Source organism: Rhipicephalus microplus, chromosome 10 (assembly GCF_043290135.1).
Source record: "Rhipicephalus microplus isolate Deutch F79 chromosome 10, USDA_Rmic, whole genome shotgun sequence".
NCBI lineage: Eukaryota > Metazoa > Arthropoda > Arachnida > Ixodida > Ixodidae > Rhipicephalus > Rhipicephalus microplus.
Window position 1 is genome coordinate 41755909 of NC_134709.1, and position 18604 is coordinate 41774512.

The 18604-nt window shown below is 46.2% G+C and overlaps 1 protein-coding gene across 1 annotated transcript in view; it reads right to left on the reverse strand.

Annotated features, from left to right (window-relative positions):
- LOC119181228 (apolipophorins-like) overlaps nt 1–18604 on the reverse strand; it is a 75679-nt gene that overhangs the window by 15167 nt on the left and 41908 nt on the right. The window contains exons 18-28 of the mRNA XM_075875546.1: nt 16755–16908; nt 15275–15529; nt 13647–13912; nt 11107–11343; nt 8700–10048; nt 7184–8084; nt 5685–5859; nt 4885–5045; nt 3252–3420; nt 2277–2464; nt 585–787 (exon numbers count right to left, since the gene is read on the reverse strand). Of these exons, the coding sequence (XP_075731661.1) occupies nt 585–787; nt 2277–2464; nt 3252–3420; nt 4885–5045; nt 5685–5859; nt 7184–8084; nt 8700–10048; nt 11107–11343; nt 13647–13912; nt 15275–15529; nt 16755–16908 (4058 nt within the window). The remainder of the gene's footprint in view (nt 1–584; nt 788–2276; nt 2465–3251; nt 3421–4884; nt 5046–5684; nt 5860–7183; nt 8085–8699; nt 10049–11106; nt 11344–13646; nt 13913–15274; nt 15530–16754; nt 16909–18604) is intronic.

Sequence of the window (18604 nt, forward strand, 5' to 3'; positions counted from 1 at the left end):
CCACGGTGGTCTAGTGGCTAAAGTACTTGACTGCTGACCCGCAGGTCGCGGGATTGAATCCCGGCTGCTGTGGCTATATTTCCGATGGAGGCGGAAATGTTGTAGGCCCGTGTGCTCAGATTTGGGTGCATGTTAAACAACCCCAGGTGGTCGAAATTTCCAGAGCCCTCCACTATGGCGTCCCTCATAATCATGTCGTGGTTTTGGGACGTTAAACTCCACAAACCATCATCACTTTTTAGGTGTAGTTAAAACCTCGGAGACACAGCCATGATCAATGAAGCTGTAAAGAGCTCTTGCAGGAATTTTACGGCATCAATGGCAGTCTTGGATCAATATTGACTGTTTGACTAGCAGAAGAACGAAGACCAAAGTTTTCATAGCCATGTATGTGTTTCTTTTTTAGCGCCACTGCCTTTCGTTCTGGGAAATATCAAATACCCGATACTTTATTCTGTTGCTTTCCGCTTCTATAACTCTCCCGTTTAAAGAACTTAGAGTCATACTTATCTAATTCGATTAAACTACTCTTCCTACTGAAGGCCTGTGGACCTGAGTGGCTGAAAACTAACGCGAACACTTACGGACTTTCGTAGAGAACGTCGCTGAGTGCAATCACCGCTTCACCCATAATCTCGCCGAATTCGTCCAACAGCAGGTTCGTCAGCGGAGAGAAGAAGTTCTTGTCCAAGTACTTGCCGGAGACGACAGCCATGTCGGACACGTCGCTGACAAAGTTGGAGATGTCGATCTCGGAAATATTTTCTCCTACCTCGTTCATTGCCGTCTGAGAAGCAAGGATGACGGATAAAGAAATGTCAGCCGGTAAATACGGTACTTTAGTTCAGGATTTTTGTTACGGAGTGCTAGGAAACATTAGAACTTTTGAGAGAAAAAAAAGTTATTGTGAACAGCTCAGTCAATAGATTCACACTGAACGAAGGCAGTGCAGAATGACGTCACTTCATGTTTCCGTCACGAAGTTTCGGCTCGTACCTGTCACTCACTGTCACTTCGAAGGGGTCACATTCCTACCGGGTGCACACTTTCGGTGTTGGTGACTTTGCGAGTTTTCCCTGTAGGCTTTAATAAGCACCCACGTTGACAGCTTCTGGTCGCAGTTCACATCTCCTACAACTGTACTTTGCCACCTTAATAAATAGTGCACTTATAGTTATAAACTAACCTATCTCTAGTCACAACAATTTGAATTCTGCCAGAAATTATCGTCACCATTACAGCCTGTCACATAAAGTGCATGGATGCATTTGGCCCTGAAATCCCTTTTGCTGTCCACTCCCTACAGAATGCTCTTTTAAGAGCAAAGCTGTTCACTAAATTGTTCCTTGCGAGTCGATTGCAGAAAACTATCATGGATATTACGGGCGTGTGCCACTGTGAGGCCTTCAAGAAAGTATCATCATCATAATCGAGTCTGTGCCACAGAAGTTAGGCAAATCCCAAAACTTCACCAGTGCTTCATTAAAATTGAAGAAAGCCACTGTTGGCCCAAGGCTGCGAAGCGACAGTGATGCTTCGAAAACCCCGAGTATGTACGACGAAAGAATACTAGAGAGGTGGAAAGGCAACGGCGACTGCGAGAAAACCCCATAGCAATGAAAGGCCTATGCCAATGACAACGTGCCCGTAGATCTATGAGAGATGCGAACGCTTGGTTTCGGTGCGAGTTTCTGTCTCTGTAGTTTAAGCAACCATGTCGTGTCTGTTTTTGTCCGTGGTTTCAGTCAAACCTCTCTACGCTGATAATCGACATGAAAGCAATCCACTCATTCTAAAAAGTCAGGGCATGCAGACACGAACACACGAAAGAAGTCAGTATAGGACAACATTAACGCCTACTAGCAACTGAAGGACATGCAGTCCTTCAGCTGTTAGTAGGCGTTAATGTTGTACTGACTTTCTTCATGCGCCTGCATCTGCGTGCCCTGTCTTTTTAGAGTGAATATGCACAAACTAACTCACCTTTTATTACTCGAAGCAATCTGAAATAATTTAGTGAAAACCTATCACCCTGGAAGCAACTTACAACCTGCAACACCTAGTTAGGGCTAGAAAGAACCTGAAAGCAAACAGATTTGTCTACAAAATCACCCACTTTTGCTGTTTCAAGCTTTGCACGGCTTAATGCAAGCTACGCCCTTTTTTTTACACGCTGTTCAAATCATCACAAATAGAAAATTCTTTTAGATATATATGTATATAAGCTGCAATTGTCGGGTGCTTTTGGGATCACAAGCGAGGCGCACTTCTCTTACCTGGATGGTTCTCATCTTCTCCGGTGGGAAGAACAGCTTGCTCCTGTAAGCCTTGTCCCCGCGCTTCTCGAAGGAGTAGCTGAAGTCGGTCATCTTGTTGTTGTCCTCGAAGTGGCTGAACTCAACCTTGAGCGCAGCGTTGCGGGTCGAGTTGGAAGCGGATATTTCCAGGCTCTTGGACGTCTTGCCTGAATTACACGGGGTAGAGGTGGCGATGGGGTTAAACATATATTTTGTAGTGAGTAAAGACCCACTTTCTATAGCACTAACATACGGGAGCGCTCGAACTCGTAACGCTCATATTAGTTCATTCAGGGTCTATAGAAAGTACTTTGAGGCATCGATATCAACATCATTCAATGTCTACATGCGGCCAGACATGACATTTTGTGACCTTAAAGCGTTTTATAACAACGCTATAAGGATTTTAGAGACCCTTAATTATGCGTATTACTTCATAGTAAACCTCGCACACAGTGACACTCACAGAAGAGCCGAAACCTATGGAATATCTCACTTTATAAGGTCCTTTCGTTGTAGAGGGTGCGGCGGCATATAGAATCAGTGCAGTAACAATGAATATCAGGTATAACCAATTCTTGTTGTCTATGTGTGTACCAGTGCATATAGAGCGTGACAAATTATGACACAGACTCTTTTCGCTAGCGAAAGTATTGTTCAATATTGCTGTTATAAGAGTGAATTGACAACACGTACCTTCATTCAGTAAAAGCAAGTCATGAGTAGCCAACTAAACCAGACTTTTCAGTCAGCATTCGCAGTCATTAGGCTAGCACGAAGCAGTGCTAGGCAGTGCTCATAGTATGTGAGTAAATGCGGTAGTCCAGGACACTACCTGGTCATCATTCATTTTTGTTCTCCTTTTGAAAATCAAGCAGAGGGGGATAGCCTAAGATATTCTTGTATATGATGGGCAAAGCCATTTACAATGCGCATGCCTGCAGTCTCACTCACCCTGTTCGTCGAATGTGAGGCCCTCGAATCGGTACCGTCTGAGGTTGTAGATGATGCGTCCGCGGAACTGCTCACGTTCCCCTTGGAACACGACGTCCACCGTCTCGTCCCCGTTGGGGGCCCTCTGGGACTGGCCGGTCGCCGTCCACTTTCCCAGAATGGAGTCGTACTACGTCACGAAAAGTGAGGAGAGAGAGGGGAAGTGAAAAAGATCAAGGAGCACGAAAGGTACAGAAGTTAACCAGAAGACAAGAGCCTCAAAAGCTACTCCATTTTTTTTTGTAAATGTCCCTGACAGCGACCTCTCACGGACAATGCCGTCGGTGCATGAAATTTCCACACTTCCACTGTGTGAAGATATAGACAATTTTCCACAGCGGCACCCACGTGCTGCCATGTTTGATCACGTGACCATAAACTGGCTTTCTCCTAGGTAGTTGCCCAGGCGAGCGCATCAGGCCAGAGAAGCGGCTGTGGTCGTAAGCGCTGGTAGCTCAGTTTAGAAGCCAACATGGCAGCACCTATGCAGACGCAACCATTTGCTTCGATCCAAACTCACTCTTGCTACTCACCCACTGTCGTCACAGCAATAAATAAGTGATGAAATCAGCTACTACTTCGTGTCATATCACACTGGGGACAAGACATCAGGTATGTACTGTCTTTATTAAGGAGCTTGGCTGTGCCTGCTAAGCCTTGTCTCCGAGAATTCGAGAATGAACCTAAAAAACACTGCAAAGTACTGAAGAATACTTTGCTCTCAAGGCTTCAGGACATAAATATAAAGCAAATAAGCACATGAGTTGAGAACTTGCGGGCCACACAGCCCAAGACGACATTATGAGATTGAGGCGGAAGGAAACTCCACCCATAGGTGCCACCATGTTGACTTTGCCTACCTAGCCATCTATTCGCCTTGGCCTTCTGAAGCACTGCTGAAAATCCGTGTCTTGTCACCTGCTCGACGTCCCCGTGGCATCTGCTTTGCTTTTACTCGCATGCACGCAGACGCTAAGAGGACGCAAAACAGTTGCTGAGCAGTGCTGCAGAAAGGGCACAGCAGAAATTCTGCCATGGTAAGAAACGTTCATGAGGTTGTGGTGCCATCTAGATTTGAGTGAGCAAACCAGCTTCGGAAAATTATCTATACATTATCATTTGGAGAAAGAAAGTGGAAATAACTAGTGGGTCAAAGGCAAAATCCCAAGATTCTGCTACTTTGCACTGAAAAAAAAGTCATAGTTAAAGTTTCCATTCTATATAAGGCCATTCCCATACAGATCTCCAGAATTACTGAAATCTGGGCATTGATTCCAAAATATAGAGCTTTTGTTCCTCGGTTATGTTTCAACACACAGTAACCATATGTGGTGCCTCAGAGAGAAAAATCGTTGAGAGCAGTCATGTTTTCAAAGCTGGCCCAAACAAGGCGTTATTAATAGCGATAGGCGAGAAAATAATGCGAGTACCATTTAGCAATGTTCAACGTTCATGAAAGCACTAATTAGTAAAATGTGTAACCAGGAAAGTCATGCGCATGCCATGACCCTAGCGTAATGTTCACGAGTCGTGAGTTTGAGACCCCTGACGTAGCAGACAGTTGCAGAGCAGAGGTTCACAAGATGGCGCTCACATTGAGTTCTGCAGCTCCGTTACGTCCAACGAAGAGGGTGGCATGTCCTCGCTTGGGCCCCTGCTTCTGAGTGTTCCACGACCAGTAGTAGCCGGCAAAGACGGGCCGCTCGGGTGTGATGGTGTGGTATACCGTCATGCTGGTGTCGAACAGACTGCGGTCTGCGCAGAGGAGGAAAAAAATCTAGTCGGCCTCATGCTGTCAAATCCTAATACTGCAAAGATGTTACCCTTTTATTTGGTCACTTCAAGTACCTTCTTTCATTTTGTACAATTACCTCGAAATAATTTCTTAGCTGTTTTTTTATTTAAGCTAAGTCATGTTTTTAGCTTCACTTGATGTTTCTGGTTGGCGTGTGTTCCCAGAGAATCTCTTCCTGCTAAGTTTATTTCCTGTCATATATATTGTCTGCCTCCTGCCATTTCAAGGGCAAGAGCTCCCCTCTCATTTCACTGTTTGCATTGCCCACCTTAACAATTAAAGATTCATCATGTGACCCCCTTTACCTCTTTTCCTCTCACCAGACCCACCTTCTTATCCTGGTCACATAACCTTTTTCAGCATGAACATATCGCATAGGCTTTGTTATAAGAGGAAATGGGCGCGAAATTTGGCATCGTAGTTTTTATTTCTCATAAGGACATTCATGTCGAACATAGATGAGTCTACAATAAACATACCACGCATCACATTGAACGTATGCATTAGGCCTGCATGTTCCCCCTACTTAAGTTACACTCAAAAGCGATTAGCTCTGCTTCGCCCACAAGAAATGTTCCCACACTTGTGCACACACTAACCTTCGTGATGGATGTGAATGTGAACCGATTTGTTGGTCGCCGTGATCTCATTCAGCTTCTCAACAAGGTTGAAGTACATCTTGTTCGAGGCATCTCCTGGCTGCAGTTGTGCGGACACAAGCAGAGGAGTGGATTCCGAGATGTCCTTCTGAATCTTCCCGTTGAAGGTAATGTCCTAAGGTAGAACCGACATCGTTACAAGTTTTAATTTCGCTCCGAATATCATTAAAAATGGGTTGCATAGCTACATCCCCAGCTGTAGGGAACGAAACGCACCTTGAATCTCCATGAACGACTAATCAAAAGGTGACAGCTGGACATCGAACTTTAAATGCTTGCTCTATCTCGTTATACTGCTGCAGGTATGTGAGGCTCTTAAAATAACAAACAAAGAATATTCTTGAATAGAATGTGTAACTGCAATCACACTTCAACAAGTGGCTTTGTTTTCTTCAAGGAAGTGTCTTGAGTGGCAGGCCTTGTTGCCCTATTCAAGAATATTCATCTCTCCAATCCTCCATGTTCCGCTGAACTCCTACCTTGTTCAGATTTTCGAAAGAAAAGGCTTATTACGCTTTATCTAGATGTCATTAATACCATGTCATTACTGAAAACATTATATAAAGGTGGTCTTTAAAATACAACACTTCTTATCAGAATGGTCACTCGGATTGTTGCCTGTTGCAATCTAAGTGCCAGCACTGCAACTTTTCTCTTGTGCTATTCAACAGTGAAAATAATTGCTGGGGCTTTACGAAAAAGAACAATGATATGATTGTAAGGTACTCTTGAACAATTGAACAATTTCTACCCCCTGGGGTTTTTGAACGTGCACCTAGGTCTGAGTATAGAAGTTTCAAGCATTTTGCCACAGTAAAAATGCGACTGCAGTTCCAGGGAGTTAATCCCCGTGCTCACGAGTCCAGAAGTGCGACACCTTACCAGCCAAGCTACCACGGCCATTCTTACCTATAGTGCTCTTCCGAGAGGACCGTCTTCCTGACTGTAAAGTTGCCGACCTTAATCCCACATCCCCACTACTACTCATGCTTCAGGTCCCACGTTTTGGGGCCTCTAAAAGAACAAAGCTAAATTAAAGGTGGCCCACGTGGTAGCGTATGAGTCAGATATATATATACAAGTTAGCAGAGACTAAACCCAGACCATTGAAGCGCAGTAGTTGATTACTACCACAACTAAAGAAATATAGTACCACTTATGTACCACTTATGCTTTCGGCAACCTTCTCTGAAGGCAGTGTCATTGGCCGTCTGGCTGATGACGTCAGTCAGAAGTGCATGCCCATTGGTGCAGCCTTGTGTGCATCCGTACTCAGCGAGAAAATGCCGCAGACATTTAAAGTTGTATCCGACAGGGATTATCACTTGACAGTAAGGAATGCACAGCGACAGCAGCATATCCAGCTTATTCCCCCCCCTCCGCCTCCCCGCCGCTCCCTCCTCTGATCATTTTAAACAAACCTCCACCACTCCACTTACATTGGAGAACGTTGGGTGCCTGATGACCGCCGTGGTCTCCCAGCCATTCTGGATCCTGTTGTGCCTGTAGGTCATCTCGAGAGCCCGGTCGGGCATCATGATGGCGTTGAGGAGAATCCTGGTGGAGAGCTCCATGGAGTCCGGCGTGCGAGCATAGTGGTTGTGCACGTCGATCTCGCGCCTTAGGTAGAGGATCTTGAGCAGCGAGTTGTACGCGTTGTCACCCTCAGCCTTGCTCTTGAGGTCATAGCCCAGCTTGAGGTCATCCAGAGTCCAGATGAATTTGCTCTTGAGGGAGCCCTTCGTGATGAGGTACAAGAAGTCAAATGTTGTCTTCAAGTTGGCCTTCGGCTCGACTGTGACCATCAGCATTTCGTGCTGGGGGTTCCAGTCGTTCTTCTCGATAGTCAAGGAGGCCCAGTCCTGAGGCTTGTCCCGCGGCTGATACTTGAACGTTGTGACGCGCACGTCGCCTCGTTTTGCGGTGTCTGCCAAGAGGACGACCTCGCTGTTCGCATCACCGACCTTCAAGGAGTACACCCGGTGTTCAGCTTCGGGAATCTTCCTCTCCACTTGGAGGTACGGCCGCCGTTCAAATAGCCAGCCAGAGAGGTCCAGTGTGCCGGTGAAATCGCGAGGCCTGTCGCTTAGTGTCAGAGTTGCGGTGATAGGATTGTTGGACTGGTCAATGATCTTCAGCTCGTAGACTCCATTGAGGAGTGCGCTCGAGCGACTCGACACCAGGATTTCGAAGTCTTCCACGGCTGGCGACCTGAGCGCGATCCTGCCATCGAAGTTGTTAGCAGACTGCGTGCGCACGTTGCCCGTGAGGTCGAGCTCGACACGATCGTTGTGCTCGACCAAGAGCTGACCTTCTGTGGTCTCGGGGCTGCGATTGAGCCTGAAAAAGAAAAATTTCCAAAATCAGTAAAGCACGGAAACTTTACTCACCCCACATACATGTCTCTGCATTGCCCCTGAGTACCAGATCTTTTACGAAGCCTCGCAATATTCCAACTAAATCAAGAGAGCCCAGTGCGTAGCCTATTGGAGCATTTTTGGCTTGCTGTAAAATGTCATTTGTGAATAGTTTCTTAAACGTGTGCACTACAGTGTCTTTCACTGTTTTGCTACAGTCTACAGTCCAATGTGCACTTCATCCCATCTTGCTGTTTTGATGTCTGTGTGATTCTTTTCTTTAGTGATGGCTTATTTCATAGGTGAGTGCAAGTTCCACCATTTTCAGCTGTTAACGATGCTAGTTTTGTATATGTAATAACTAAACAAACGGCCCTACAATACACTTATGCATACGGAGACAGCCGTACAGACAAATTCTGCATATGGACGAATTCTGCGTTTATTGACATTTTAAAATTATTTTCGCGAAATACAAGATTTTTGCAAATGATGCCCTCGAGTTGAGTTGTATGCTCTTAAGCCTCAAACTTAATTATTGCACTACAGCGTTGCACTCTACTGTCATTGTCTTACAGAAAATGGTGTGACGACGTACCTCAGAGAAACCTTTCCGTTGCGGAAGCTTCCTTTCGGGACCTCCATAGCAAGAGACGTCGCGAATGCGGTGTTGCCGGTGAGCTCGTAGTTAAAGGTGATCCGGAATTCCATCTCCGACTGAGTGTATGCCTCGAAGATGAGGTTCGTCCGAGCTGGAGAGTAGTCACCAGTAAGCGTGATCTCATTCGAAGCATAGCGCAGGTGAGGGCTGCGAATCTTCAAGTTTGTGTTGATGCGGTTGTTTCCCGAAGAGTCGGTCAGCTCGAGGCCATAGATCTCGTTCGCCGAGTGCTCGTACTGAATCTTGAAGTACCTGGGCCCACCCAGGTTGCGCACGATGTTCAAGCGCTTGCCATTCAGCTCGGGATGGACTGATGTGGCACTCACATCGAACTGCTGCACGGAGTTGGCTTCGTTGCGGTTGTACTCGATCCTCAACTGGTCGGCTCCGGCCCGGGTGTAGCCGAACATGACGTTTGCTGATGTCTCGCGGCGCGTGTAAGAAAGGGAGACAGTCCTTGGGGTAAGGTGGGTGCCACCCACACCGATTTCAATAGCGAAAGGACCTTGTGACAGGTCCACGCTGTAAGTGCCACTGGCGGTGATGCTCATGTCGTTGGCGTGCTGCAATGTGGCGCTGTAACGAAAAGCAGGGTGACCGTCGGTCGAGATCTTGACGTGGCTCGAGCTGAAGCGCACCTTCCTGTCGGGGTATCGGTCGGCGTCCCACAGGAGCTCGGCCTGCACTTCAGCGTTGTTCCTGGAGTTTCCCTTCACCTGCATGGTCGCTAAGAAAGCATTGATCATCGCGAACTTGGGCCTCAGCTCGGCCACGTAGATGGCACTCTGGCCCTTTGTGGCCTTGGAGAGCTTGGTTTGCAGGAGTGTACTCTCGAAGCGGAACTCCTTCAGCTTGAGTGTGTTCTGGACGGAGATGAGGATGTAGTTCTCGCCGTTCACCTCGGTCGAAGATGTGGCATCCAGCGTACCGCGGGTCGTCCTGATCTTGGTCCTGTGTACGGCAGGCATCCTCATGCCTGGGTAGCTAATCTTGTACTCGACGTCGTGAAGGCTATTGTCAGGCCCCTGGCGGCTCATGACGACATACTCGGTGGCGATGCTCTTGCCCTCACGTCCCCACTCAACGTTGGTGCGGCCCACGTACTGGTTGGGGTTACGCTCTTCCAGCTGATCTGAATACAGGAAGCGGAAGTGACGTGTCTCGACACGAGCGTTCAGGAAGAGTCGCAATGGGGAGCGTGACTCCAGGTTGTGGTTCATCTCGATCTGCATCACCCGCTCACCGTGGCTCTGGAACTCTCCATTGAAGGTGCCCTTGGAGACGTCCTGCAGTCGTCATGGTCGATGGGATCAGCCCGGAATGAAAAAGACATAGAAATTGAACCAGTAATGACTTTCGTTTTCTTTCACACATGCTTAGCATTCTGCCGCTAAGGGTTAATGCGCCAAAGGCAGTCAGCTGATAACTTGCAGTACAAGGGAAATCGCAGTACGTCTTATGTTGCATTATATGGGTGCAGATGATCCCAGCATTGCTGTTAACGTTAACTGATGGTAAAAAGAACTATGAGTGACCTCAAAGAATGACAAGTTCTCGCAAGTGAACTTTCTGCTCCACTTTTTTTTACACTTTACACCAATGTAAACAAATCGATGTGCCATTTCCGTACATTGTGCAAGTGTTCACGTATGTTCATGTATATTGTGTGCACGTATATAATTCACGAGGCATTATGAATGAGCATGCCATTGAAGACTATGCCACACCTTAAAATGTTGTCATGAGGATCACAAGCAGACAGTCAAGAAAGAGGCGAGTATATTGCAATGCATGTCTTATTTCAATGTATTTGGACTTCACCCGCAAAGATTGTTAACTATGCTGCGCGCAGACTGCACCAAAATATTCAAAAACTTCACAGTTTCAAACTTAAAGACTGCGTGCAAGATGCCAATAGTTTATTCGAGAACTTAGCGGCCACCAGCGATGACCCTGCTTTTTTGCTAACACATATATAAAAGCCAACGCACGGCAGATTGCCGACGGCCAGCGCTCTGTTCGCGCAGCATGAATTGCTTGTACCCTAACTTCCCGTTTCCTGGGAACAGGTTCACCCAAATAAAGGGCTTTGTATTTTTCAATCTTGTTGTGGCCCTCTTCACCGAAACAATCATGTCATGATATTACAATATTCACAAGGAGCTGTGCCACAGAATGACTGACAACAGATTGCGCGGTGTGCCACCTTTTCATTCTCTCTTCATTACTGGGCAGTCTTCAACGGCATGCTCACGTACAGCAATACCTCATATAACAATACATTCATCCTACCTTCACTTGCAAAAACATGATGTTATATGAGAAAGGCCGCAAGCCCCTTCACCTGTAGGTCGAGCATAGCGTTGAAGAAACCATTGAAATCGATGTCCCACACGGGCGCGAGGACGACGAGTCGGCCCTCGCTGCTTCCCTTGCTGCCCTGCCTGTACTCGCCATCCTGCTTGGAAATGGTCAGCACGTGGATGTGACGCTGGTCCTCGCCAAAGTCCTCACCCCACCAGAGCTTGATGTCGTGCTCCTTGTGCTGGGCTCCAGGAGCCTTCTGGAAATCAGTGATCAGCTGGAAGAGAAAGTGAAAAACAGACTTTAAGCACTGTGGTGTACACGCTATGCTCTATTAGACACCTTCTCTTCTTTTTTCTGGGCCACTGTTGGCCACTTAATAACAGCACCCGCTATGAAACCATGTCGAGGTTAGGTTTGAACTGGTGAGATTTAGATCAAGAGATAAGAGAAGCAGGGAGGTAAACAAGACTGGCTGGGTGGCAGATATTGATCATCCACCAATCGTAGATGTTTAAGATGAACTGAGGTGGTATACTGGGCAAGCTGGTATAGATTCAGCATGTGGAAAACAAGACAAACAGATAGTTAACTTCGTGAGGTATTTAGATAGTTAACTTCTTGTACATGGCATATCTCCCCACTTTCACAATTACCTACCACTTCACATCCCCACATCGTCCTCCCCTCCCATCCTACTATTGACCAGAGATCAAGGCTCAGAAGACTAGCTAGGCACCTACCTAAATTTCAATTATGTCATTACGTTGTGGTGGGCGTTAAATAAGCACCTAGTTGCCTAGCAACATTGTTTTGGTGATGATGTAGCTACAGGCGGAGAGCCTGCTTGGCACTGGCTTCACCTGAGCGATCTCCATTCTGTTTTTTGTTTGACAGCATTATAAAAATGAGAAATCTAGTCACATATCAAAGTTGAAGATGGGCCATCGTCCATTAGTCTATAGTCACATTAATACAAATTACGTCCATACGAAAGCACGTCAATAGAACGCTGATGACAGATGAGGCACAGTGAGCTCATCATATTTGACGTATTTATCATAATAAAGAAACTACAGGAGTAAACTAAGGCAAAGCGGAAAGGTCAACGAAACACGTGCCCGGATTGATACCCTACACTTGGAGGACGCTTGAGCATCGCGTTCAAGAGAAGAATGCGATAGGTTTGTCTTCTCGATGTACGACACTTCAACTGCGCCGAAAGGAAAGAAACGTTCGTGCAAAACTATACTACTACACATCAAAGTGTAAAGTAGGGCAAGTTGGTACGTATTCACGTGCAAATGAACGTGCTCCTCTGTTTTCAACATTACGGCCCAAAAATAAGTTGGCAGTGCCAGTACTGTGCAACTTCATCACAGTACAACACTGAAGTGGCCATATGATCTGGGTCTGCCAAATGAAACCAAAATAAGCCCCCATCCCCAACCCCACCAAACAGGACTGGGAGGTGACCCTGCTCAATAGCTCCGTACTAGAGGAACAGCAAACTCTGGTCCAGGGGGCTCGGTAGGTGGCTTCGACTAATGGCGCACCAGACTAGGAATGTCGACCAGCCCAGTGGAGATAAGGGCTGTCTGGCATTGCCGGTTTATACAAAGGTTTTTCCTCCTCCTCCATGTGCAAATGAAAAGCAGAAAAGACAAGGGACAGACTGAAAAGAGAAAAGTCACAGCTTTGCCGCAAAGGCGAAGCAATGAATGCAATAGCAACAAATTGGAAGCTCACCCGCCAAATGGCAAGCAGATCAAAACGTGCCCCGCCTTTCTCACGCAAAAACGACGCATGAAACGTACTCACAAGTACATATGAACGCGAATAAGCATCTCAGTTGTTACTTCGCTGTGTCTAAAACGCGCACCCTTTTCGCAAACGGAGACTGTGAAATGATTGCAGTGACCTTTGTGTGCCCGGTAACTACAACAGAATCGTTGCAGTGCAAGCCGAAGGCCAGCCAAAACGTACGATCCTCCCTACCGTGAGATAAGGGCACGCGAGCGAGCGTCCACCCTCCTCCTCTCCATGGAGCAAATACGCATGGAAAATGAGAGCGCATACCGCCGAGTCATGACGACGTGGCGACGCGTGCTCATTGCGCCAACTTGCTGGTGATGCTGAAAACACGATAGTTCCCCCCCCACCGAGATGCCCTACAGCAGTAGTAAGTGGTAGATATAAATAGCTCGCCATTTAAACCTTGAAGGAGGTGCTCTTCCGTGGTTCAGTGGTTAACACCTACCATTCACGATTCAGAGGTTGCACGTTCAATTCTGTGCGCCAGAGTCTTTTTCGCGATTATTTTTCTTTCTTGCGTTTACATATATATGGATACGTATACATATACGGTGAGTGACGGCAATGCCGACGTCGATGCCGGCGGCAGAATCCAGCAGAGAGTATCCATATAATTGCTATCACAATAAAAAAGGACAGGCACTGACTCGCACTTCAGTTTAATTTACTGTCGTGGTTGAGTGAACGTGTCTCCGAACGTTTGTTGTTTTCAATTTGCACCCTGTTTAACGTCACATATTGCTACAAGATGCAACTTTATCATACCTTCCAGTTGTACTCGGGAAACTCGCTGAACTGCATCTCGGCGTTGATAGCACTCTTGGCCATGTGCTCGGTGCTCAGGTTCTTGGTTTTGGCGTTCAGCTTGGCGGTGTGCTTCCTCAGTCCGCGCCACTGATACTCCAGCGTGGCGGCTGTCACGATCGTGCTCTCCTGGGGCTTGGTCGACAGCGAGTTGAAGTTGATCTCCAACATCGGGATCCTCGTGGACAGGTCCGCCTGGACTTTCTTATCATCGATGGAGACAGTAGCTGCATGGGCAAAGACAAAAAAGAAAGAAAAGAAACCTTCCCTAGAATATCCAGGAATGCCTGAAGACTTCGAGAACATGGCTTCTAAGAAAATCTATAGTAGTCAAGCCAACCACTTGTGTCACGATTACAAGAACTGTAACTACACTAGAACTGAAGTTGCAAAAACATTAGCTAACAAATTAGGTCTACAGAAATCCGCAAAGTATACCAAAGCCCATGAAACATTAAGGGTCATCTGTCTTTATGAAAAGTTCCTGAACATAGCCCCGCCGCGGTTGTCTAGTGGCTAAGGTACTCGGCTGCTGACCCGCAGGGCGCGGGTTCGAATCCCGGCTGCGGCGGCTGCATTTCCGATGGAGGCGGAAATGTTGTAGGCCCGTGTGCTCAGATTTGGGTGCACGTTAAAGAACCCCAGGAGGTCTAAATTTCCGGAGCCCTCCACTACGGCGTCTCTCATAATCATATAGTGGTTTTGGGACGTTAAAGCCCACATATCAATCAATCAATCAAAAGTTCCTGAACATAGGATGCCGGTGTAGCCGACGTTTCGGCAAGCGGACTTGTCATCTTCAAGATTGCAACTGCTTTCCTTGCAGTTTTGACTGTCCACAGAGAGTTTTGAGTGTAAAAGTAGGTTAACATAGCAAAAAATTAAAAGTAAAAGAAATAAACACGTACAATGCACTACAATAAAAAGCAGGCAGCCTTAAAAAAAAAGGTAAATTTTAACATGCAATGCATTCAAGATAGAAGGCGAAGTAAGGTTCCAAAGCCATATGACCACTATGGCACCGTTGATCTGCATGAGCAAGTTTTGAACGCAAGAGTGGGTTAACACAGCAGAAATATTAAGAACTAAAAATAAATAAATAAAATGCACAGAACCTGACCACCCGATAGACACAGAGTTCATGACCATTGGCTGATTTGAACATCATGAGCTGCCTAGTTACCATAGCTGCCACAGGATGGCACTACATGTCCAAACACATGCCTGTGATCGAACTGAAAGTAAGCAAAGCGAAGAAAAAGAATAAAATAAAGTGTTCAATATCTTCAATTGCGCTGACAAACAGACGTAACTTCCTGCACCCTTGCCGTCTCTTCCTCCCTGCATAGTTTTCAGTGCGCTTGCTAGGACGAAAGGAGAGAAAAACGCTTAAAGCATGCAACAGTTCCCTGTAACTCCGCTCGTACTTGACAATCTCTAAAAATTTTTGCGGTAGTCAATTCATGAAGCAATGAACTCCTTTAACCAGCTATTGGATGATTACTTTGAAAACACATCGCAGGGCCCCTTTAACAAGGATTCTTGTCTAATTTCTCTCGCTCACTGCTGCTGTATGACTTGCTGCGTACCTCTAAGGAAGACGGGCTTCTCTGCTGGCATGTTGGACTGCAGGTTCAAGGAGAGTTCCGAGGAGCTCCCATCGATCCTTCCCTGCAGCAGGAAGGGCTGCGTCGCGGGGCATCCCATCTCGAGCCTCGGCTCGAAGTACACCGCGTTCAAACTCTGTCCATAAGGCATGTCCAGCTTGACGAAGTAGCGCCGGTTGTCGTCCACTTTCGCCTCGAACATCACTTGTGCGGGGCTGCTGTGTGCCTTTAGCGCAGCTAGATAGCAGAGAGAGAGAAATTTGGTTTATCTATCTTTCATAAGAACCGGTCACAACACGAAGGTCAAATGTATCTCCATAGAAGTAGTTGCAGCTTTGCTGGACGTCGAAAAAAAAAAACTCACACGGTCCTTCATGTATTTGCCTACACTCGATCTTAATCAGCTCTCGCTTAAGGTGCTAGATATGGCAAGAAAACCAGGCATTTCTTTGCCTGATTTCCTGGATATAGCCGGCATTTAGCCAGGTTCGATTAAGAGTGGTCAATGACTCGAAGGCAAAATTCGTCATCTTCTTTTCAGTCGATTGTATTGATCATTCCTCTCCACCATCATGAAGAAGTACTGCCCCTCGCACAGTTCTGCGGGGCTGCCATGATCTGCCAACCTATGACCAAGCAACGATGTCGGGTGATGACATCAAATTGATGTCATATGGTGACTTGGCGAATTTGTACGATATGCGATGTGTCATTGCTAGGGCAAGGTCACGTAAGTATTTTGGCTGAACATTACGTGACGTTGCGAGTCCATTATGACGCTTCACAAGACCTCAAAACAGGGGTCTCAAATACACGGCCCGGCCTGCCATAATTATTTCCTTTGCATCAATTTTCAAAAATTTTCTTTGAAAATGTTTATGAGCTATCGGGTGCGACTGATCTTAAGCATCCTTTTTTTTCCTAGGCACTTTATCCGGCCTTCATTTATGAAAGGATAACCACCGAACAAAACGGCTGTGTTTCAGAATCGGTGTCCAGATTTCAGTCATCCTGGAAATCAATTTATATATGTTTATCAAAACCTGACGCAGAATTCCCTTCGTAAATCACCCATATACAGGATTTTGGAAAGGCTTTTATTTCAAATGGCATTGTTAGCTCACATTTTGCTCAAAGTGGGGTCCCACTCTACCCCTTGCACACTCTTTCTTTCTTTGCCTTCTCGTTCTATCGAGAGATCAAATTTTTTGACTGTGCCCCGCTAGCTGAAGTGTGTTCCAGACCCCTGTTTAAGGTATCTCGAAGTTTTGTGGGAATCTTGTGGATGGGAGTGCCAACTTTAGTATTTTGTCTTAACATTGCATTGACGTTTGCTCTGGCTCGATTTTCCAATTGGCCCACATAATGAACAGTGCCACGGAGGCAGCGTGATTGAATGCTGATTTCTCATGTAATCACTTGAGCCGAGTGCAAAAAACGAGACACGTGTTGTCACACTTACTTGACACTTCGATCTTCTTCATTGGGCAGTGGTACAGGAAGTGCATGGTGTTCTCTCCATCGGCTGGTTTGTTGATGGCCAACTCGATGATGTGCTTGCGCTGGATTGCGGATCCCGGAGTGTCAAAGATAAACTGGTAGAACAGGTTGGGGTTCTGCAAGAACATAATGATAGCAATAGTTAAATCAGCACTCTCTCCTTCTATCCAGCTATCGTGGAGACCAAGTGCCCTTATTTGCCTGCTTCATGAGACCGGCTGTATAGAGTGCCAATTGTTCAAAGCGGCCTCTTGTGCGACCTTCTCTAACCTTATGTCATTTAAATAATCCACCAATCTTCCTACGCATTTCAAGTAGAACAACTGCATTTAAGTCACCTGCTTTGCTGCGAGCTGTTATTCAGGGCAATAGCCTTCTGGAGTGCATTAACATCGATATATAGTCCAGTAGCACCTTCTTTTCTAATCACTAATGTGCTATTAACTATTCTATAAGCATGTTCATATTTTTACTATTCACCACCAAGAGTCAATAACCATTGTATAACTATGTTTTCATGTCTCTGATATTGACCCATCTCACACAATGCTCCGATGCAGAAGCCTGTAAGGTGATTTCTGCCGAATTTTGCCATGTATGTGGTCCAGAAAGACAGTGCAGGGACACAGACGCAAGAGCAAGAGATGTCGGTATCAGCCAGGTCGTGCATGGTCTACTCAGAGTTACGCTTGAACTTAGGTACTGAAAGTTTGTTTCGTGAAGCTACGCCAGTTGTGTAGCCTAAAGCATCGAGCACGAAATCAAAATAACTGTTCAAACTTCTCAAAAACACCGCAGGCACTATAAAGAAAACGAGTGAGTTGTGCGAGTAGAGATAGACAGGGAAATAGAAAAAGCAAAGGATGATAGTTTAATTTAACTTTATTCACTACCCTTGACGTGAAGAGGGAAACGGGATGGTGAGTGACAGAGAGATAGAGAAAATGAGATTAGATTATTTACAAAAAGCAAGCATAGTTCAGCGTAGCTACAGATAAACACTTAGGATAGTTGCCTTTAGGTATCGCAGGAGGGCCCATATAGCCTCCTGAGCTGAGGAACTCTGAGGCCAGGTTCCTAAATGTTTGTCTTCTGTATGACATCATTCAAGTTCAATGGCGGCCCACTGGAGAGTCTAGCGATATTTATCAAAACAAGAGCAATGGAACAAGAGATCGATAAAGCCTGAAACATATGCAGTGTTTTTACCAGCGTTTTCTCTGCCCCGCTTTCCCTGGCATCATCGCGTCAACGCCACCAGAGAGGGTGGCAAACCATATCAGGAGTGCCAGGGCCAGCATCAGCTCAGCATCGCAGTGTGTGTCAACGAGAATGAACCCAAGAACTTGCAATATAGTGTGCCGTGTCCTTCCATGCAGCAACAAGAAATAATCCTCAAAATCGGTTTCATGTCTTATTTGCAGTTCTGAGGTGAGAAAAACAAATAATTACCAAGGAAAAGTTTTTTTTTTTTCCTTCTAGCACCAGTTGTTGAGAATAAGAAGCACCAGAAACTTGATATATACGGCCCCTGAGCTTGGAAGTAGTTGAACATCTTTGAGGCCATGTATTCAGCCAATATACTCAGGCCTGCTAACCATACTGATGAACTTGAGTATGGCGCTCGAAAAGGGTTCGAAGAAATCCTGACCACTTCTTGTCGAAGCCTCTGAGGAACAAGCTAAGTCAAATACAAGCATCAGCTGAAAATTTTTGGATCACACAGAGCACGGCGATGACTTAAAAGATCCGAGGCAGGCAGCAGCCATTTTGGCAGCAGAAACGATACTGTTACGTAGCAGAAGTCACTGG